Source organism: Thermobia domestica, chromosome 5 (genome assembly GCF_964235325.1).
Source record: "Thermobia domestica chromosome 5, izTheDome1.hap1.1, whole genome shotgun sequence".
Classification (NCBI taxonomy): domain Eukaryota; kingdom Metazoa; phylum Arthropoda; class Insecta; order Zygentoma; family Lepismatidae; genus Thermobia; species Thermobia domestica.
In genome coordinates, this window is record NC_137458.1 from 313,264,040 (window position 1) to 313,288,949 (window position 24,910).

Genomic DNA, 24,910 nt, shown 5'->3' on the forward strand with positions numbered 1-24,910 from the left:
TCCTGAACCTCCAGACCGATCTCAATTACATTTGTAAAATGGATGAGGTTCGAGGCTGGGCAGGTTTTAGACTATTCACATTCAGAGTAGAACTGAGGGAGGGGAGAGGAAAGGGTATACAAATAAATAAAACTTAATAACTCCTGAACCACTCGACCGGTCTTGATCAAATTTTCAACATAGGTGAGGTTTAGGCCTGGCATCGTTGTTATGATTTAAATTTGACGGATTTGATATATATATATAAATCAATTTATATAAGACTGAAAGTTACTATTTTTGTAACTTAATAACTCTTGAACTATCCGACCGATCTCAATCAAATTCTCAAGATACATGAGGTTCACATCTGGAAACATTTTTGTGATTTCACTTTAACGGTAGATCTTAGGGAGGGGGAAGTATAAATATAAACGTAGGGAAGGGGGAGATATATGTAAAAAAAAAAAAAAATTAAAATAGAAATGACTGCCTTTGTGACTTCTAACTCTTGAACCACCCGACGAATCTCAACCAAAATTTTTAACATGCATGAGTTTAGAGGCAGGGATTACTTTAGGCTATCCACTTTGACGATGCAACGTAGGGGAGTGGGAGGAGGAGAGAAATTTAAAAATGATCAAAAATGACTGATATTAGTGTTGAATCCACAGTTTTCGGGGTCGATGAGAGAAACAGTGACACTTCTGATGCTGTTTCAATCCAAGTTCAGCCCTGATACTTGGGGAGGGGAAGGGTAGAACGTGCAGAGGGGGATAAACATTTAAAAATGATCGAAAATGACTAATATCAGTTAGTGATGAGTGCAAGAGTCTTGGTCTTGCAGTTTGTGAAAGAGTCTTGCATGTAAGACCAAGACCAAGACCAAGACCAGGAATGCCGATGCAAGACCAAGTCCAAGACTCTTGAAGAAGAGTCTTGCACAAGTATCGGTACTATTTGTTTTTGATTATAGAATGTAGAAAGGAAGAGGAATTTTTTTTTATATCTTTCACTTAAATGTCTTGGCTTCAATAAAAATGTCGCTGGAGTAAGTGTTCCCGTAGTTTATGCAATCCTTGTGAGTCGATCTGCCCCTGTAGCATAGAACTACTATGTCGTTTTCTGAATCGGTTGTTCGCGAAGAGGATTAGTGTTTCGGATTTTAAAATTATTAAATGTAATTTTGTCAACCAAAAGTTCGGTACTCATTGAACGCAATTCGTATGTATGATAATAACAAATATTTGTTTACATTTAGTAGCTCGGTAATTGAGTGTTGGCTCTTCCTTTTGAACTTTGATACCGATTGAAACGTACAATCTCTGATTGTTAGTAAGTTTCCTGTTTATTTATTGATTTACTATATTAATTTTGTTAATTAATAGCAACTGTTCCTCCTTATTGTTACCACATCCTTACTATTGTAGTCCCTAATTTTTTCCTCCTATTACAGTACTTTGGAGAAATTTTTAAAAGATTTATTTGGCAACACTGTTTTGGTCAGAGGCCAATGAATTATCGTCTTGCGGTGAGCAAAAGAGGGTTACTTTATCTTTTTTTCCTCTTCACTCTTTGGTATCCACTCAGGGGATGTTCGATTATCGGTCCCAGTGCAAAATGACAGAATCTAAATTGGTTTAATCATGTGACTGATTAGATTCTGGATCAAGGCTCGAATTCATCAAGATGAGTTTACTTTTTTGAAAGTAAAATAAAATTAAAAAATAGACAAAAGAAATGAGTTATCATGTTTCTGTCATAGTCGGAAAGTTTAAATTTATTCTATCTTCGTCTCTCTCTCTCTCTCTCTCTCTCTCTCTCTCTCTCTCTTCCTTTATATCTCTTCCGCATTACTCCATCTTTGTTCAAAGGATTTTTTTTTTCGGATTTAATTTGTCATTTTTAATTATAAGGTGTTAAGGGAAAATAACTCATGAAACGAAAACTGGATCTGTGGAATCTCATAAAATTCCCAGCGTGGGACGAAGCTCTCTATCATTTGTGAAGCCTACGCTTATTTTACAAAATGGTCTTTTCGACTTTGTAAAATGTAATTAATACGAAAATGACAACCTTAAATACTTATCGTTACAATAAAGAGACAACATTAAAATGAAAATTAAAAAAGTTGATACTGTCATATTTGTTTCTGGATACTCAATTGTTAATTACTTCTTTCCTTATTGCGTTTCTCGCTGGTCTGTGCCTTTGGCACATATGATTCTTGGTTCAATTCCAGTCAGAGCGCATTGAACACAATATGGTGACATTGCTGGCAACATATGCACTTACACGGAGCGGCAAGTTTCGAGGGCAGCAAAATCTGTCATAACTCTATTATTTAGAATAAATATTTCTTGTTGAAAACAGTCTTCATGATGATCGGTAGTTAAATTTACTAAGCTTACCTTCTATTTGAATACTACATTCATAAATCATGTTAAGGTCACATTAGTTTAAGGTCACATCGACAGTGCTAAAGCAAATGCTCAAACAAATCCCAGCATAAATTGCGTGATTGTTGTCAAATACAAGAACTCAATTCTCCAACAGTAGAGAACAACTGTTCCATTTAGTTAGTTATCACAGTTTTGATCTAAAAACTAGTCTTGTCTTTGTCACAAACAACTTCCTTATCATTGAAGGTGGAAACATTCTTTTGTAAAATTTTTAATAGATGTAGAAGGTAAATCAAAAAATAAAGATAAAAGAGCTAGTTGCACTGGAATTGCAAACTGATATATTGAAACTGAAGCTCGATATTGAATTGTATAAAAAGATTATCATCTTTCCTATGCAGGTGTGTTTGCTTATTATTCAAAGAAAGAAAACAGACACAACGAGATTGCATTTGTAGTGTTTAGGGATTACTGAGTGCGAGTTCACTTTCCCTCCCTTTCGTTGTTCATGATGAGGTAGTGTACTTATGTGTCAGTTCAGACGAGCAGAAAACTGTTGCGGATCCGCGCGAGCCGGAAATACATTGGTTCTTATCATTCATGCCACACGAACAGACTTTCCCGCGCTACTCTGCTGCGGACGCGCAGCGGGCAAAAATTGGATTGTGGGGACTGCTGGCGCGCAGCTAATAACAACTGGAAAAAATCTATGAATGGGTCCCCGAATTTCTTACTTTCTGCATTCGTACAAAAGATAGTTAGTTAACATAATTAGCTTACATTTAGTGCAACAGCTAACATTTGAATTGTTGGTATCGGAAGTCTTATGACAGTACTTTCTGCTTTTATTTTATCACTTAACTTATTTTCGTTAAGAGTTCATCAAACGAAATGCTGCTGATGCTAAAATATTTTAAAGAACTTCTGTTCGTCATTGCATAAATTAATAAACATGTAAGACAACTGTAGCTAAAAATAGCATAAATTGTTTTCTATGCTGGACTGAAACGTCTCCCCGAGTTCGTTGCGAGCCCGCAGCAGACTTTGCTGCTCGTCTGAACTGGTTGATCTATGACGGCCGCGCGAGTCCGTTGCGGGCTCGCAGCAGACTTTTCTGCTCGTTTGAACTGAGCCTAAAAGCGTGGCTTTTCAGATTTGTTCTTTCTGGAGAAAGGGGGCGGCAAATATGCCATTGCAAGGGCAGCAAATTGCCTAGGGTTAACCCTGTATGCATGGTGGCTCATATTCCGCTTTAAACTAGGTTTTGCTCTACAAGAGTGAATCATACGTTTGGCAAGATTCCCACAACCCAAACAGTAAGAGCGTGTATTTGCCGTGTGACGGACATTTTAATCACATATGTTTGCGCTTCGCTGAAGATTCTTAAAGGTTGTGAATCCAACATGGTGGCCTTCCAAAAATCAGAGGTACTCTACCTCGCTTTAGTCTGTGGCAACACGTGTAGAGAACTAGATGTTTTCGTCTGCGGAAGAGAGACAATAGGAGAAGAACGAATAAAATATTTCTTAGAATGTTCCAGAAATTCCAATGGTATGTGTGTTAATTCTTTAAATATAATTAATATTGAGTAATTCTCCCAATACATAATACCATGCGATCTTAGTGATTATTAAATATGTAATAACTGTGCGGAACCGAAAATAATAAATGGAATATTTTATCCCTTCAAATGAGACAAAGAGATACAACCATGCAACCTATTGCGTTTCTTGGCTCTGATGTAGCATATACCGCACTTTTGTACAGAACCGAACATGAAAGTAGTAATACGTCATTGCTTAGCGTACTGATAAGAAACAGCTAAACTGGTCAAATGAAGGAATGTACTCTAATCCCTTTATAGTTGCGAAGAACGGTCAGATGTGGTAATAAACGACTCAGAAAATTATGCGAATTCGAAAATGAAGCAAAGTTAACCCAGTTTTGGAGATATTAACATTATTTTCGTGCTTCTCCCATCATACGGCATGAGCGAATAATTTGGAATAGAAACTTATATTCCTGGACGCTTTTGGTGGCACGAATCAGGTAAATATTTTCCAATTATTTTTATTTGTTCTTGGATGGCCTGAGGGCAATAATTTCTTGATGAGCTGCGCCTCTGAATACGTTTTTCTAATACGTATTAACTTTAGTTTACGTTACACCAAACTAATTAGTATTTGATTGCCAAATAATCTGCGAGTAGCATGCTTGATTTATTCTTACAGTCTTATCATAATAACTGCAATTTTGGAATTATATTAGGATTTGCATATGTGTAAACTTAATCAATAGTCTGTTGCTTTGGAATATGACAAATAATCAAACTGTAGTCTCGAGTATTATAATCGAACATTTTGCAAATTCTTAAATAGATGTAAGTTAAATGAAAACATAAAACGAAAACATAAACATAACAACTAAAATTTAACTTTGCGGGCTCTTTTGACTGCAAAGGTTTTCACAATGCCTTCAAAAGATAGCTTTGAAACTAACTTATGCTCTATGGATATAATACTAAGGTTGGTGAGTCATTGTTGTCCTATTAAGTTCTTGAAGTAATTTTTTTATTATCTTTAGTTTCCTAAAACTCCTTTCCTTTCCTTTCCTTTCCTTTCCTTTCCTTTCCTTTCCTTTCCTTTCCTTTCCTTTCCTTTCCTTTCCTTTCCTTTCCTTTCCTTTCCTTTCCTTTCCTTTCCTTTCCTTTCCAGTTTTACACCCTCACAGTTCGGGGTAATTTCCGAGTGTTTATAAACGCGATTAAGGTATTTCGTCAGTCCTAAACTTTATATGACATCGGAATATGCTGAATGGTTTCAGAGTGTTACGTGACTAAGATAGATATTTCCTCAACCGTAAACATTATGTGATATCAGAGTATTTGTGGTGGTTTCAGAGTGTTTCGGAACGTGATTAAGGTATTTCGTCAGTCCTAAACATTATCTGATATTGAAGTATTTGGGGTGACGTCAGTGTTTCTAAAAGCGTTTATGGCTTTTCGTCAGTCCTAAACATTACCGGATATCGAAGTATTCGAGGTGGTTTCAGAGTGTTACTTATCGTGATTGAGGTATTTCGACAGCCCTAAATATTCTGTGCTATTAGAGTGCCGGTGTTGTTTCAGCGTGTTTAAAAACACGATTAGGATATTTCGACAGTCCTAAACATTACCTCATATCGGAGTGTTTCTAAACGCGATTAAGATATTTCGTTACTTCTAAACATTATCTGATATTGGAGTATTCGGAGTGGTTTCAGAGTGTTCCTAAACGCGATTAAAGTATTTCGTCAGTCCTAAACACTATCTAATATCGGAGTATTCGAGATGGTATAAGAGTATTTCTAAGCGTCATTAAGGTATTTCGTCAATCTAAACATAATTTGATATTGGAGTATTCGGGGTGGTTACAGAGTGCTTCTAAGCGCGATTGAAGTATTTCTTCAGTCCTAAACATTATCTGGTATCGAAGTATTCGTGGTGGTTTCAGAGCGTTTTTAAGCATGATTAAGGTATTTCGTCAGCCCTAAACAATACCTGATATCGGAGTATTCGGGGTAGTTTCAGAGTGTTTCTAAACGCGATTAAAGTATACCGTCAATTCTAAACATTATCTCATATTGGAGTACCCGAAGTAGTTTCAGAATACTGGAAAGGTGACTAAAGTAAATAACTAGTCCTCAATATTCTGTATCAAAATCTACCAAATCTTGAAAGCACGGAGGTAGAGCACTTTCGTCTAGTGCATGGGGTCCCTTGTTCCATCCCCGGCTAAGTAATATTGTGGTGGACAACATCGTGTAAGTTGGTTTTCTCGGGGTACTCCTGTTTCTTCCTACATTCTCATTCCACCGATTCTTCTAACATCTTTCACTTGCCTAAATCATCGTCTTTAAAGGGTATAATCGTGGGACGTTAAACTGAAATATCTTGTTTATGTTTTTCGACATAATTTTGACTTTAACTGAATCAATCATACGCAGAAGTGATTGTTTTACACATAAAATTATTTGAAAATGAAATGAAATCTTTGAGTTTTACGTCCCACGGTTATGCCGGTTAGGCTAAAGGAGATGGTGATAATGAGAGATGAGTGAAAAATGGTGGAATGAAGAAAGTGGGAGGAAACGGGAGAACCCCGAGAAAACCCACGAGCACGGTGTTTGTCCACCACAAACTTCACTTGGCGGGGGCTGGGATCGAACCCGGGACCACAAGCACCAGAGGTGAACGCTCTACCACTGAGCCACCGCGGCCCCCATAAAATTATTTGAGAATAAGAGAAAACTGTTCTGAAATTAGTCTATCTCTTTGACTGCTGTTATGACAAAAAGGAATTAACAGAAATTGTCTGCTATTGAATGCTATTGTACAAAGAAGTTCTTTATTTCGCTTGATTTAACCTCTACTTTCCAAAGTCTATGCCTCAATGGAACTGGCTATAAGAACTTCAGTAATGGACTGGGTTAAGCTGGAAGAACAAGAAACCAAGGAAGAGAGATGTAAGACTTCCAAAGACGCGATCAGATAAAGTTCTTTGTAGTAATTAACTTGTCCTCTACGTGTCACCAGAATCAACTTCGTGGTTCATTTGCAAGAGATAATTGGAGCATTAAATGGGGGGACTGAGAAGACACCTCAAGGAAAAGTCTGTTTAAGTTGCTTATTTCGTAAGCGTACCCAACTATCCCAAAGAGCTATTAATCTGATAAAAGAGTTCTCTTCCTCCCTTACAATGTGTTCTCAGAAAATCAATTATAACTCTCTTGTCACACGAACATCTAAGTCAAAAATTTCGTGTTAAGTTGTATAGTAAAAGAACCAAATAGCATGGTCATTTCTTCTAAGAAGTGTATGTTAAACGTAACTAAAAATTTATATGTTTTCCTGTATGCGTAGTTAGGTATATTCTTGACACGGTTAATGAAATACAGGGTTTACTGTTAACAACATTGGAACTTTAAAACGAGATAGAATTAAAGCTATTTCCCGGTGATAATGGAATATTTTCTCTTCTATTACCAACAAGGGAAGTTCGCAAGAAAGCAGTCGCCTGCAGAGAAACTAAGCATGCCATTTGAAAGACCTATTCATGCTGATTACAAAGAAGCTAATAAAATTCCTGTACAGCTGAGAACTGTTCGACAGATTCAACTTGAAACATTGTATGAAAAAATGAGTTTATGCGCATTTAAACGCGTTAAGTACAACATTACTAGCAACGAATATTGACTTACGAATTGAAATCTAACGGAGATAACACAAAAGACTGTTTCCATATAATCCGCATGAATGCATCTTTCAAATGGCATCCTTACTTTCTCTACAGGCTAGTGCTTTCTCCTGGATTTCTCTTGTAAGAAAAATATATTAATGGCATTATGTTTTAAATATAATGTCATTCAAATGTCCTCCTTACTTCGGTGGGTGAAGTTGATTCTGAAGGTCTAATTTTGCATCAATTTTGCATATAGGCTACATTTGCAATTACTCATTCAATATTAATGTTGCCTTTTCTCATCGCCTGAGACATACATAGCGAATAATCTAGGCCAGTGGTTCTCAACCTAATTCCAACACGACCCCCATTTTATCACTTCCTCTTGCCAGCGACCCCCTTCTTATTTCTGGTTTGTAATAACGTTGTGTGGGATTTTTAATATACCTATTACGGAGATCTAACGATATCCATCTATTTCTAGAATAGTAGAATTCATTTCTTGCACATAATGGATGTAGTAACTTCCCTGCAAGCAAATGGATTAAAACTCAAATTGGTCAGTTCATTCATATTACTAATGTTGCATCCGATCCTTCATACTGTTTCAAAATGGAGGCCGCTTGAAAATTTTTAAACTTCGTAACTCCCTTAAGTTTGGGTCATTTGGTAAAAAATTAAGTGATTTCAACTTTTAGTTTTTAAAAAACTTGGACAGTTGTTAAAAATGTTATTGAGAATTTTAAATGACTTGATAATGTGCGTCACGAAGATTGAACCGGATGTTACCGCATACACCATGCTCAGGTATCTCATTAGTTTTCAATTTTAATTGTATTCCAATGTGCAGGTTTTGTTCCATTTGTATTTTTCTGGTATTTCAATATGCAGTTCTCCTTAGTTTTATATCGTACCTTCTTCATTTAAATTGATTTTTAAACAACTCAAAAACATCTCTTCGAAATGTTTAATAGACCTATTTTTTCTTCTTAACAGTAGGCCTAGGTATGAAAATAAAATATGCCTATCAGAACAAAATTCAAATTGATATTTACAAATATCTTCCGGTATTAGATTCTAATTATATTTATTTCTTCCGCTAATCTTCGCGATCCTCATGAAATGCTCTTGCGACCCCCAGGTTGAGAAATCCGGATCTAGGCTTAAGAGATCACTATCTTCGGCTATTTTCAAAAAGATGGTTTTGTAGTGGCGAAACGGTCAGTAATTGGTGGTTGTGCTTATTGAGACTTTTTCTCAGGTTTAAAACATCTACAATATATATCACACTTTCAATCATTTTCATCGACATTCAGAATATCACTATCTTCGGTTGCTTTCAAAAAAAGTGGCCCTGCACTGGCCAAATGGTCAGTGATTTGTCATTCTGCCCGTTGAAACTTTTTTTAAGGAACACCATATCTACAATATATCACGGTTTTAAGTAATTCCACCGAAATCCAATTTCGGTAAGGATTGTGCGGGGTCTTTTGTAATTTGGAAGGGGGCATTGCCTCTGCAACCCTTTTCTCGCAAAAACGACAGAACTCGTATTTCCTACTTTGAAGTCATTTTTGCATCTGCAGAGTTTCGTTTCTTTAAAGTGGCCCTTTTAAACAAGGGGACTATTTTTTGGAAAGAGGCCCTTTGCCTCCCTTAAGCTATTTTCCGGAAGAAACAAAAATGTACGTGTCGATTTATTTTTGGTCTAGCATATATGTGCCAAATTTGAAGGAAATCGGATGAAGACAAAGCCTTGTAAAGCTACCTCCTTTAGACTTTCACTTTTTGGACTTGATGGGTTTCTACCCCCAAAGTCTTCAACTATACGCCGATATGTTTAAATACTGTTCGGAGGCTCAAATGACATAATATGAAAATGAACTAGTTTTTAACCCATTTAAAGACTGCGGTGGGTCAGTGTTAAAGCGTTCAATTCTGGTCCATGTGTCATTGGTTCGATCTGAGCTCGCGCCAATCAGCTTTGTAGTGGTCAAACATTGTGTGCATTGGTTTTCTTGGGGTTCTCTCGTTTCCTCCAGCCTTCTTCATTCCACCATTTCACTCATTTTTCATCATCACCGTCTCCTTTAGCCTAACAGGCATAAACGTGGAGATTTCATTTCATTTCCTAAGACACTTAAGAGACTACGATTGCCACCTGTAACATCACACATAAAGTTCACCTACCAAATTTAATGGTTAATAATGGCTAAACTACCGTCAATTACAAGCTTCGCTGAGTTAAAAAGAGAAAAATTCGTAATTTGTTTCGTTAGTCAGTCACTTTTTACTGAAGCGATCTCTGATATCGGTCATTTTCGATCATTTTTATATAGCCCTATGTCCTTTGATTTACATCTATCTATCTATCTATCTATCTATCTATCTATCTATCTATCTATCTATCTATCTATCTATCTATCTATCTATCTATCTATCTATCTATATCTACATCTATCTATCTATCTATCTATCTATCTATATATATATATATATATATATATATATATATATATATATATATATATATATAGGGTATTAATGAACTATACCGACAAACCCTAAGAGGTGATTCTTCACATCAAAATAAGTCAAAAAGTTCCTATAGACCTGTGGGAAAAAGCACAAAGTTTCAGAGCTAAGACTGTCCAAAATCGTGAAAAAGCAAAATTTCAAGAGGACCTATTTCGAATTCTAGAAATCGTTGGGAGGTGGTCCTTATCAGCGTAAAGGAAGTCACGCATACAGAATCGAAAAATGTATATTTCATTAATGTTCAATGGGTGTGCAGATTATTCCCTGCATTGTGAAATTCCCAGACATGTCATCACCCGAATTTTGAGATATGCTCTGACTTTATGATTGGTCTAAAGTAGGCAAACGATAAGCCTTGACAGCAGTGAACACGGAATCCTTTGGCGCGATGTCGGAGTGTTAAGAATCATCAACAGCACGGTGTCTTGTACTCGGGAAAACGCATGCTGCGATGTTTTCTTTCACGCTTAAAACGTGAAATATACCGTGAAGAAATACATCGCATCACACGTTATTCCGAGCACGAAAGAACATGTTGCTGCGCGTTCCTAACCATCCGAAGCACTGGATGTCGATAGTTGTCAAAGCTTACCTCGTGCCTACTATGGTCCCTCCTTGAAATCAGGGTATATCTAAAAATCTGGGAATATGGGAATTATACCCCGTACATAATACCCTATACTGCACACCTATTGAAAATCGACGTAACATGCATTGTTTGATTGTGCACGCGTGACTTCCTTTACGCTGATGAGGGCGATCACCATCCACAGCTTCTGGAATTCGATATAGGGTCTATTAAAATTTAGCTTTTTTGCGATTTTGGATAGCCCTAGGTCTGAAAATATGCACTTTTCGCAATAGGTTCATATGAACTTTTGTCTTATTTTGATGTGAGGAATTACCTCTAATAGTTTGTCAGTATAGTTCATTAACACCCTATATATACACACAGTGGAGTCCTGTTAATCCGAACCAATTCGGTCCGAATCCTGTTCAGATTACGTGATTGTTCTGATTAGATGGAATAACAGTAAAATCGAGGTTTAAAGCGGGCGAACTGCTCTATTGAATAATATTTCAATGACTACAGAATATGTACTGTACTAGGAAAAATGTTGGAATAACTTGATGCCTTAATTTCTCCATATACAGTACGTACAGTAGTTACAAATCCTTTTGTTTGGAGTACTATTATCTTTGTATAGTTCACTCTGCAGCGGTCGCAGTTTGTCAGCTGTTGGCTCAGTGCAAATATTGTTTCCTTTGTTTTGAGCGTTTGCCTATTACTCTTAAAGATAAGCTAGACGTTCTAAAGCGTACGTACACTATATTTTATTTCAAACTTTGTTTAATTATCGTAATGTGACTTAAGGCCTAAATACAGGTATGAAAGAAAAAAGGAAAGTTTACTTTGTTTCCCCCCATTTTAATCCTTTTTACATAAAATTCTTCCCGGACCTGTTTGCATTAAATGTATTCGGATTACCGGGACTCCTCTGTACACACACACACACACACACACACATATATATATATATATATATATATATATATATATATATATATATATATATATATAGTTGCTTGAATTTAATGCCCGTTTCAGCAGCTGAGCTATATAAGACGGACCTACTGGTTAACGTGGAATTCGAACCACATGAGCTCCCGCCTGGAACCGAACCGATGTTTCCCACGCCAAAGGCGCATACGCTAACCGCTTAGCCACGAAGATACTAAGATACTCGTGTATATATATATATATATATATATATATATATATATATATATATATATTTGTTAACCATATTTCACAAAGGCCAAAAGTAGTCTTTCGAGACCATAAATCGAATTGTCTAGTAGTTAAATAGACACTTTTACTGTAGATTTTGAAAATATTCTAGAGAATATGAATAACATAATTATACGTAATTATAAACATTAATGTTTCATTTTGTTTTCATTCTTATTGGTGGCTGGACAAGGGCTGCTACTGAAATTGTGCACATACGTACAGTCGAAGGAATATATAGTTTCCCTTTGGTTTAAATATATCTAGTCAGAATAGTAAATCTACAACTTTGGATGTCCAGTTGATTTCTCCTCTCCCTGTCTTACCCAACATATGAACTATGCACAAGCTTCGAACGCAAACAAACAGAAGACCAACCAGTGGAGTGTGTTTTAAGGCATAAGTAATTTTTTTTGTTCTTGTTTTTATGGGTGTTTAACCCTAAAATGCATTTTGATGTCAATTGGCATCATAGTGTATCAATAACAGTAATAATACCAATGATATTCTTAAATTCTGTATATTAGCGAATAGCGCACGCCGATATGATGTGGTACCAATGGAGTTATTGTTTCTACTACTGAGTGTTCGTCTAGTAGCATAGGTCGAACAAAGAGTGTTAAAGAGGGTAGAGAAACCACAAAGCGAGCATGTTTGTTACTTGTCATTTTTTTCATAAAACCTTTTTTGTTCTCTTAACATTAAAAAATACATTGTTTTGCAATCTTATATACCACATGGTTTCTGCTTATATTGACACTAAACTATGCTTTCACTAGTGTAATACAACTATGACATCTATCCTGTAATTTGATATCCCAGAAGTAAAAACATAAAAAAAATCATATTATTAGATATTATTTACATTTATCTACGCAATGCATAAAGAAAGAAAGAAGAAAAATAATTTCAACACGACCAAAATTAATTCGTGCAATAAAGGGTTAAATACATTTTCTTCCTGATAACATTACATAAACTGCTACTGTTATTTCTTAAAAACATTATTTGTTAGGAAACTCCTATAACAACATTTTTCTTTTCTGTATCAATGATATATACGTATTCACTTCTAGTCGCAATTACTTCTAATTTATTATCACTTCTAGTCGTAATTACTTCTGGTCTATTATCACTTCTAGTCGCAATTACTTCTAATATATTATCACTTCTAGTCGCAATTACTTCTAATTTATTATCACTTCTAGTCGCAATTACTTCTGGTCTATTATCACTTCTAGTCGCAATTACTTCTAATATATAATCACTTCTAGTCGCAATTACTTCTAATATATTATCACTTCTAGTCGCAATTACTTCTAATATATTATCACTTCTAGTCGCAATTACTTCTAATTTATTATCACTTCTAGTCGCAATTACTTCTGGTCTATTATCACTTCTAATCGCAATTACTTCTAATATATTATCACTTCTAGTCGCAATTACTTCTGATCTATTATCACTTCTAATCGCAATTACTTCTAATATATTATCACTTCTAGTCGCAATTATCGGTACTTCTAATTTATTATCACTTCTAGTCGTAAATACTTCTGGTCTATCATCACTTCTAGTCGCAATTACTTCTAATTTATTATCATTTCTAGTCGCAATTACTTCTGATCTATTATCACTTCTAATCGCAATTACTTCTAATTTATTATCACTTTTAGTCCATTATTAATTTTAGTTGTGTGAGGCTAGTCGTTTGTAGAAATTTAAAATATCATCGTTAAATTACTTGTAAAAGCATGAGAATTAATTAGTCATACTTTTGGTTCAAGTGTGTGTGTTTAACACTTTCTGTTATAACATTGGTTCTCGTATCGTAACTTCTTCAATTGAAGCAGGGACTTCCATAACCACACCAATCCAGCCGAAGACATACTGAGAAACTCAGTAAAAACTGGATATTTGTTGGAAATGTGAACTTGTAAATCAGACTTTTTTCATACTTACACTTTACTGAATAACAAATGTCAATAAGTATGAAAAGAAAGCCTGATTTACAAATTCACATTTTCAACAAATATTCAGTTTTTATTGAGTTTCTCAATATCTCTGCAGCTGGACTTGTGTGGTTATGAAAATCAGGGCTTCAATTGTATTACTTGAAACATACAAATAGTCCTGTTCACCCTTTAATTCTCATTTCTGAGATAGTGAAACCATTAGAAAAAGTGTGAATAACTTGATCTAAAATATCATTTTGCGAAAACAAATTTTTATCGAGGGATAACTAAAAGTATGAGTAAAATATAATGATAACACTGAAGAACATATTTTTCTCTTCTTTCCAGAATCCAATTTCCGGTTCTGTTTTCCTGTAAAGTCAATATTCTATTTTTATGCTAGTTATGTTTTTTTCTTGGTAAGCCGGTAAAACCAATTGCGGCAGACGCTTTTGTGATTTTGTAAAGGGCGACGTATTCGAACAATACTGAATACATATCCAGTGCTGCAGATGAGGTGAACCACGCTATTATTTTGATTTTGTTTGTTGTATTCCATTCGTGTCAAAGGGTTCGTTAGTCCATTGTACTTGCTATTTCACTGGTGTACCCCAAGGTTCGAACTTTGTTCATTAATCCTATTGATTTTACAAAAACCTTTTTATATACCAGTAATAGTGTTTGTGATCACCTCTCCCTTGATGACATAAATAAACGTTTTAGTTGCGCAAAAAGTGACCCAACTTTCAGTATTTTCTGACCTTAGCTTGTAGTACATTAGAGAGAATTGATGGCAAAACAGATATGGTATAGTGGTAATAGTATCTACAGGGTGTTTAAAAATTTATGCAACCTTACAGGAAAACTTGTATATTTTTTACATTAAGTGGTGGAACTGATTGCCTTTTGGTTTTTCACGGAAATGTTCACAACGAACCATGTTGTGAACCATCTTCAATGCTATCTCTGATACGTGGGTTGTCACTGACCCATACCCGATAATTTTGCGCATTAGTGTATTCATCTAGGTGGAACCTCCCGTGATCAGTTCAGTACCATAGGTTTCGTTCCCTCCTGGTGTTACAGATTCCATGAACCACGAACAATAGTCTTTTCGTTTATCCATGTTTTCAGGTAGCAGTTGCCTGATTGCTCTAACTTTATGCGAGATGCAATTTCAAGCATTTGCTCAAGGCCCGACTAGCTGGGGTGGAGAGCCCGAACTAGCTCATAAGTTGTCGAATTTATATTTCTGGACTCACAACTTGTACAGCTTGTCCAATTATTCTTCTGTTTACAACCTCTGTTTACCACGTTTCGGTGCGTCCAGTACATATCTCCTGGAACTTGTACAGTCAGTTGATGGAGAATTTATTTGGAATATCTGTTCGGTATTTCTCTGGGTAAGGTCTCTGACTCGCTGCTGGCGCAGATATACTCTGTCATAATGTATATACGCTGTTGCAAAGTATAGCTCATAGCTTTTCAGTTATTCAGCACCAGTGGCGTATTTACGATTTTGTTTCGGGAGGGGCTTTGCTAACTTTCGGGGGGGGGGAGGCTTTGCCTGAAAATGTTAAAATTCTGCAAGATATTTCATATACTTTACTATTGTAAGTAAGATTTCGGTGGGGGGCTTAATCCCGGAACCCCCCCTAAATACGCCACTGTTCAGCACCTACAACAAACAATAAATAATTCCTGAGATTCCGTAACTTTTTGAACACATATGGTTATGGTGCTATAACTTTACAATGATAATGTAGTAAAGTCATAGTAGTAATGGTATAATGGTATTCTTAGGCATGAACTCATGGAGGATACGTATTAGTAATCTAAATGTGATAACCATTCGTTACAAGAAGTACTCTTAAAGTATGTAGTGAATTTTCGCCAAAGCGATATTATTATTATTATTATTATAGTAACATTAAGGAAAGCCATATATGAGTAATAAAAAATATTTTTACCTAGATTTCCAACGTACTATCACGTCTTAAGAAATAATGTAATGCTTACGTTAGCAGCCCACGGTTTAGTGTAGGATGTGATTTAGATTACCAAGGAAATACGTAAATAAATTAACGGAAAAATAATATATTATTCAACGGTTTTTTCTCAGTGTGGTGAGGTGTTTTTCTTAAAAGTTGAATGAGAAGGCGTAAGTCACAAACCAAGAAAATATCTATCTCCTTGTACGTTCACTTGATTCCACGTAGATAGATAGACACGGAAATTTCAAAAGGCGGAACACTTTTTTTTTTTTTTTTTTTTTTTTTTTAAGTTTCTGTTCTCAGATTTAAACATTGATGAGTCCTACTCCCTGGTCATGTAACTACCGTGTGCGCCTTTGATGCACGGCTTGATTTTCGATGCAATAAGCTTAAAAAGCTATACTTATTATAGTTGTTTGGATTCCAGATGAAATTCTAGATTCAAAGCTAGTGTTACCCAGGAGATGAAAAGTAAAGTTTTCTGATCTGGTGTCATAAATTTTGGACAAGTCTCTTTTCAATTATCAAAGAATTCTAATCGTCTCTCTCTTTCTAAAAAAAAAAAAAAAAAAAAAAAAAAAAAAAAAAAAATGAAATGAAATCATTGAGTTTTACGTCCCACGATTATGCCAGTTAGGCTAAAAGAGACGATGATGATGTTTAATGAATGCAATGGTGGAATGAAGAAAGTGGGAGGAAACGGAGGAACCCCGAGAAAACCCACGCACACGGTGTTTGTCTACCTCAAAATTCACTTGGCGGGGGCTGGGATCGAACCCGAGACCCCAAGCACCAGAGATGAACGCACTACCACTGAGCCACCGCGGCCCCCTTCTCTCTAAAGTGTCTCCTTTCATCTTCTAAATGTATGTACAAAATTTGTGTCATGGTTTTTTTTCTTAATTTCAACAGAATCTTTTTGCATCACGAAAGGTCCACGAAAAGTACACCATAATAAGATTTAAACTATATTTATTTTTGAAGTACCGTATGTTGTGTAATCAAATTCAAACCTTTAAACTTTGATAAGTGCTATTGATTGTGTTCATACAATCTTTTTATCAATTTATAGTGTTTATAATATAAATCAAATAACATTAAAACAGCGTTTAAGATCTAAGACTTGGATCAAGTAGTGCCGCCAGTGGCGTATTTAGGGGAGGGGCTTCCGGGCTTAAGCTCTCCCCGAAATCTTACCGGTACTTAATATAGTAAAACATATGAAATATCTTGCAGAATTTTCACATTTTCAGGTAAAGTCTCCCCGAAAGTTAGCAAAGCCCTCCCCCGAAGCAAAATCGTAAATACGCCACTGACTGCTGCCCACGAGACTAGTGAAATTTCTCGTCTCGTCTCAGATTTTTAAAAAAAATGTATATCTCGTCTCGGGGCAACATTATCCACAACTTATGCCTCGGTGCTAAAAACTGACGCAAAACTGCAATCCAACCAAACACTGATAAATTGCATCAAAATATGCTTCTTGTATTTATGCTATATAAAATACGTTACCGAAAATTGGCTATTGTATTGTAAGTATTTGGGAGATCATACTTCTATCGACAAATATAATGTCGTACTTTATATACCAGAGGTGACCAAAGCGTCTCCCCGATCTACTGGTAGACTATAAAGTTGTGATATGTAGCCCCGGTGACCTGTCACCATCCATTATTGTTATTACTTTATGATACCACCTAGCCAAGCGGTTCTCAACCATTGTGTCGCGACACACTGCTGTGCCACGCAGCTCCAAAGAGTATGTCGCGAAATTATAGAATGTAAAAAATATAAAATGTTTAATAATTAAATAATATCAATTTTGATATATATATATATATATATATATATATATATATATATATATATATATTCTCTACCAGTCAACGTTCCAGCGGTAGTTTTCAATGCTCAGTACTACATACAGGCATTTAATTAATCTTACACTACTATAATGCATATTATTATTAATAAAATATCCAATAGGAGTGTCGCGAAGTCGTGAGAGATCAGTAACGTGTGTCACCAGTCAAAAAAATGTTGAGAACCACTGCCCTAATGATCAAGGGAACAGCTAAATAGGAAGGCAAGATTTCTAAATGAAAAGTACTCCTGATACCTAAAAAATTTGACCACCACTGTTATACTTTTTCTGCAGGATATTATATATCTGTATGATAGTGCTTTAAGTCCAAAAACTACAGGATTTACGAATGTAACGTACTTACATATGCCACATACGATTATTTTTTCTCTATGGAGGCAGCAAATTCGTGTTATTTCTCAGTAAAGGTTTCAATCTAAAATTCCAGGAACGGATACCCTTAAATTGAACTTTTAATTTTTACTATCATACGATCCTAGTAGTTGGTACGCATACCTGCAGCAAACAGGGTCTCTAATTCGATTCCTGATGGGAAATGGGAAACCTTGAAGAAAGGTTGAATATATGTCAATGATTCGGAGTTGAACGTAAACTGTACACTGAGAAAAACCCGTTCTCCGGACAGCGATATATTGTACACAAGGATGTTATAAATAGAGGATTTGCCCATATGTATCTTCATCCTATTAAATCGGTGAAGCCAAAAAACAACCGAGCATCGGCACGTCTGATTGGCTACTCTTGTTTCTACCATCGTCTGATTGGTTACTTTCGTTTCCGCCATGATTGTTGGCTCAAAACATTGCGATACTATTGGGCGGAGTGGGCAGAGTAGGGGTGACGAAACTGTGATGTATGGCTTCAAGATTTTGTTGTAAGGGCACATCCTTTATTTTATAAGATCCTTCATTGTACACATATACCTAATCCTCTTGCTTACTACAGAAAGCAGTACGGAGCATACTTTATCCGTATACTACATAGACATTGCCCTTAGATGTTACATCATGCCATTGCAGATATCTAACAATCTTTCTTATATTACATGCATATATGAATGTTACCCTCGTCAGCTATATGTTATCCTGTTTGTATGTGAGATCCTGACCGCCTATATTGTTTCATACGGAAAGTATGTACAGATGAAACATTTATACAGAAAGTATTATAAAACATGCGTTTTCAGTTATACGTTTGCTGTACTTTAAGTCCAAAAGCTACAGGATTTACAAATGTAACATACGATTTTACGTACGTCACATACATATTGTTTCAATGTAGCCGTAGAAAATCTTACATAGCCTCGGTACTCTTAACGAATGCTAATCTTCAACGATCATTAGCAGGTTATTTTTTTCGCCATGAAACTCGTAATTGCCAATAAAGTCATTCTTACAATCCTACTTACAGGCCCGTATCCATGGGGGTATAGGGAAGCCCGGCCCCCCTAAATGTTTGCTGTCCCCCTGAAATTTTAACGGTAGGCTTGCAAATGAACTATAATATGATGATAAACTATAATATGGTTGGATCGGCCCCCCTAACTTCAGCCGGGCACCCTTTACATATTTGGGGCTGGCTACGGGCCTGGCTACATATATACGCTCAGTTGTTAACTATACTCGTTATCGGTAGCCATGAGGTCATGACAATCTTTTGAATCTGTGCTAAGTGGATTGACATGTCTAACGCAATATAAATATGATCTACAGAGTACCACTTCCGAATTACAATATAGTTAACTGTAGTTCATGTGCTTTCTGCAACAAGATGTTTTCGATGACTGTCGATGCTTCTTCGTTTATCCTCAGGTGTCTAACCAGGGAAGTGTCCGAATGGGGTACGCGAGTTTGCGAACGACATTTATCAGATATGATAGAGGGTATGAAACTATGTACCTGTACAAATTTATAGCGGGTGAGGGCAACATGGAGAAGCATGAGAGCCGGAAGAAATATGGTTCTTTCCCTTACTCAACTATTCTACATATAACATACTTTTCCTTGGTCTGTATGCAGAGTTCCCGAAGCTCTAGCTTTTGCGTCATACTGGTGAGACCTTCATAGAGTTTGTATGCGTCCTTCTTGCATGTTACTTCTCAACTTACAATACAGTTACTACAGAATTGCTAACACCTATGTCTTCTTGTTAAAATGTCAGTGCTATTTGATAAGCCACATGATGTGTACATTCTCTTTTAAATTGTGAACCCACATTCAAGATGGCCACTTTCAATATGGCGGCCATGATGTTCATATTCCCCAACATATAGCAGATCTTATAATGCATCTATTACTAAACATTTGACCGTCATTTCCATGGCTATTCACTTGCAAAATGAGTGATTCCTTAGCTTTCTTGTCCAACTATCGGCTATATTTCTTACGGCTCTCATGCTTCCCCCATATTGACTTAAGCCGCTATGAATTTGTATATGTATACTCATGTCTAAAATTATTCTCGCATATCTACAACTGTCTTCTTGTAAAAATATAATTTGATAACAATTTTGCAGGGTACTCTTAATATTGATATACTTCTATAATCGGGAAATGTATATTTGTGGTAAATTTAATAGGAATTTCTAATTATAAACACGAAAATTAGAATGAGTAAAACAAAATGTTGCAAAATGGACTAGAAAGTTTTATTTTCATTTTATTGTTCTTATTTACTGCTCTTTTGACGTGAAATTTTCCATATATTTGTCTTTCCGATTATGCACATATTAACATTATGAGGAATACCGGGCGAATTCGATATCAAATTATATTCCTACAACAACATATTTATAGACATGCGACAATAATTTTGGACATGAGTGTATATAGTTTCATACCGTCTTTCATATTTGACACATGTCGTTCGGAAACTCGCGTACCACATTCTGTCCCTTTCGTGGTAAGGAAAATTAACTTGATACTACTTCGATTCTAAATTGTATTACTTATGTTCCAATGGCGTTACAGACTGTGAGAGTGCCTGTACGACAGGTAAGTCATGGCTGTCTCTGAACCCAGTGAATCAAGAATTTGAACCATAATACAACCAAGTAACTTTATTTTCTGTTTCAGGGTTGGCAGTACTCCGCGGCAATGTTTATGGGTGTTAACGCGGTGGCTGTTGGTTTCATTGGATTCGCTTACTTCAAGATGTTATCTGTCATCAGAGAATCGAGACTGTCTCTCAGATCTACTCAAGAAAGACAGGACAGAGTGGTCGCTCAAAGATTCGCCGTCATTGTTGGAACAGATTGCCTTTGTTGGGTTCCAGTGATTTTCATCAAACTATTAGCTCTCACTGGTAAGTAGAAAATAATAACGTAGTAATCGCTTGTCTTAATACTATTATTGCTGAGATACCTAGACGTCCTAGTTTAGCCGGAAAAGTTCTAAATTTACGTTTGCTATTTCAGGAAGTCCCTCAAAACCTTGATATTGCTCAGAATCGTGGAAACTGAGGAAAGCAAAAGAACTGAAACTGGAAACGTTCGAAATGTGATTCTTCCTCATAATGCTGAGTCCCGTAGACGGTGAAGAACAAGAAAACAAGACGTGCTGAAAGAATTGTAATAAAGAAAGTCATATCATGCAAGTAATAGAGAAAAGAGGAAACAATATGATTGGTCGCTTTGTACAACACTAATAAGTAACATTTCTCTCCTTTGAGTGCGGAATGGTGGAATGCAACACATACTCTGGAAATACATCCCTAGGAAATATAACGTCTAGGCATATCCTTCACATCTCTTTCGGCTAACATTACCTAATATGCTACATAGAAACAATAATACCAATAAAGTACGAAAAAACCGGTATTCAAACAGACAACAAGAGTGACTTTGGTTTAAATTAAAGGATTGTTATTTAAGGCACGTTGGAAGCACATGCAGAGGACAATCTAGGTGCAGATCGAGAAACAGAGCATAAGAAGCATACAAAATTCGTTAACAGTGTACGCACTTCACGAAAGCTAACACATTAGACTTGGTGTTACTGTCGATTTAATCAAAACAGCAATCGTAAGTGTAAATCCATATTCGCGGTGCTTCGTCCAAGTAATCAGCTTGGTAAAAAGCATACTGAATGAATTTCCTGAACCTCGGAGCACTGAACGGATAGATCGTGAACGACTGCGATAACAGGAATCGGTCGCTGGGCCGGATGTTCACATCATTCATCAACACCAGCGTGTCAGTTTCGTAGTGGATGAATGACTTGTAGTTTTGGAAAACTGATCATCCAATGGTTGAATCTTTCCTGTATATCCTCCAAGAATCAGTCTCTTTTTTTCTCTTTTTCAAATCAAAATCTGCAGGTTTAAGATTATTGTTATTTCTTCATTTTTCGTGGTTTTCTCTTTATCCATATGTTGCCGAAGGTAACTGTTGTACATATACCAGTCAAGTTCTTGGGATCACGTGGGATATGCAGACTTCTGTGATGCGTTACACTATATTTAGGTAAACCGAAAGAGACGTTAAGGAAATACTTCGGCGTTCGTTGTATTTCCTATGGATTCCTATGTTAACTTTATAGCCCTCATTCTCGAACCCATTGATGACTGACGCTGAGAATCCCTACGCATATTAATTAGAATTGGATCTTTCAGGATATGTGTCGCATTCCGCCATTCCGGATTCAAAAGAGCGAAATGTTACTTGTAACACTAGATCATCATATCATAGGGGGAAAAACAAAAGCAAGGCTGGGAAGAAAAAAACAAAGAAAGAATATCTTGGTATGATTAGAAAGAAGAGAATGTATAAATAGCGATACCAACCCCCCGTGGGAAAAATTTCATTTTGTAGGAATTATTGACTCAAAAAGGGATAAAGGGAATTTTAGACACATTTATCAGCATATATAAGGGATTTTTCATATCTACTTTATCGACAGTAATAACATTCTCTATGGGCGTGAAGTATACTAACGAGTCCTCAATAAGCAAGAAAATCGTGTCAAATTTTGTTACCGGAAAATGAATACAAGTGCAGAAGTATTTTAAAACAAAATCCATAAAACTTAAATAATGCTCTTATATATATATATATATATATATATATATATATATATATATATATATATATATTGACAAAATAATTTATGGAAAAAAAGTTAAAGCGAATTCAGAAATAACTAACTTGGAAGACGTTCAACACCAAATGAAAATTTATGTAAAATACTTCAGTTTAACGTCCCTCAACTATGCCCTTTAGCCTAAGGAAGACAATGATTAAGACAAGTGAATGACGATGGAAGAATTGGTGGAATGAGAATGCAGAAGGAAAGGGCAGTACTCCGAGAAAATCCAGGGCCGCGGTGGCTCAGTGGCGCCCTCCCCGCTGGTCTAGTGGCTAGCACGTGCGCCTTTCATGTACGGGGTCCCGGGTTCGATTCCCGGTGGAAGAGCATTTGTGATTTTAACTGTCCTCGATGTTTCTGTGTTCGTGTCTCTGTCGTTCCAGGTAATTGGAAAAATCAGTTAAACGAGTAAAGCAAGTAAAATTAAGTAGTAAGTAGTTCAAGTAAGTTACTGAGACGCGTTCGGTGAATCAGTTAACTTTCAAAAAATGGTAGAGCGTTCACCTCTGGTGCTACGGGTCCCAGGTTCGATACCAGCCCCCGCCAAGTGAACTTTGTTGTGGACAAACACCGTGTGCGTGGGTTTCCTCGGGTTATCCCGTTTCCTCGCACTTTCTTCATTCCATCATTTCATTCATTACTGATCATCACCGTCTCCTTTAGCCTAACCGGCATAATCGGGGACGTAAAACTCAAAGATTTCATTTCATTTTTCCGAGAAAATCCACGGACACGATCTAGTCCACCACAAACTTACTTGGCCGGGAATTGAATCAGAGACCTCAGGCACTAGAGGTACGCGCTCTACCACTGAGCCATCCGGCTACGCTCTCCACACAAAATAACTGGAGGTTAAAGTTGTTCTAGTATCGTGACGTTCATTAGATGATGGTACAAAGGCATGGTGTAAGTACGAAGCCCTCGCTACAAACTATACTTGTTTTCTTAATCATGTTCGATACCCTTTTTAGATTAAGGAAAGTACTTGATAAACGTGTACGATCGAAGATTATGTTTAGTTCAACCATTTATTGGAAAGATAGAAATACAATAGTTTCATTTTTCATACATTAACGTTCTTTTTTTTCAATATTATAATTAATATAACGTGTGAAATCCAAGAGGAAAATAGAATTATCTCTATAAACGGGATTTTATAACGTTTCTCAATGGTGCGTATCAATCTTCAATACCTTGAACCTTGAACCTTGAGCCAAACTACTCTGTTAAGGATGGAAAACAGTTTTGAATTCTATCCATATTGTCCAGCAACCCATGGTTGACGGGGGACGAAAATGATTTCAGGAAGAAATATGAATACATTGTAAATTTTCACAGGGTGTCCGAGCTCTTGTCCGATGTTTTCTTGTTTTCTTTTTTCTTTGTTGTTAAATTTTAAAAAAAAATATATGGAAACCCTAAACATTGTAGTACGCTGAGGATGTAGATGACACCAAATTAGATCTAAATATAGCTATGAATTAAAAATTATATTTTAAGTGTACTGCTATTATTTTTATGTTCTTAGTAATTCAAGATCTGATTTGATTTGTTTTTTGTAAGGAAATATTAATCATTATATGATCTAATATTAGGCCCTTTCTTTAACAAATTTGCTATACATTTCGATTTAGCATATACAAATGCAAGGTCTAAGTAAAAAGTACCAAGCAGGTTAACAAAGTAACATTAATTATATATGTCCAGGATGATCACAAAGTCCCGTTTCTCCTATTGCGTGTCCACATATCATAGATACTCTCATTGTATTAATGTGAGATCAAGGCAGAGGACAACTCTGAGGTAGTGTGAATATTCTGTACTATTTATTCCAGAGAGTCTATGTGCACAGGGAAGTTCTACAAATGCTGCACCCTTCACAGACGTGTCCAGTTGTGTTGGTGGTCGTCATCAGTGGGACGTATCTTTTGTACAACCAGTTACAAAGAGCTTTTCCTCTTACCATAAAATTGTTGGTTTTTGAGGGGAAGGTTTCTGAAAACTTACAATGAAATTATGCTGAATACCCCTCATTGCTTTTTATGTATGGGGTATTTGGTGA

The 24,910-nt window shown here is 36.2% G+C and overlaps 1 protein-coding gene across 1 annotated transcript in view; it reads left to right on the forward strand.

Moving 5' to 3' along the window:
- LOC145685653 (G-protein coupled receptor GRL101-like) overlaps nt 1-24,910 on the forward strand; it is a 452,342-nt gene that overhangs the window by 379,640 nt on the left and 47,792 nt on the right. The window contains exon 10 of the mRNA XM_081758045.1: nt 20,839-21,067. Coding sequence (XP_081614171.1) covers nt 20,839-21,067 — 229 coding nt within the window. The remainder of the gene's footprint in view (nt 1-20,838; nt 21,068-24,910) is intronic.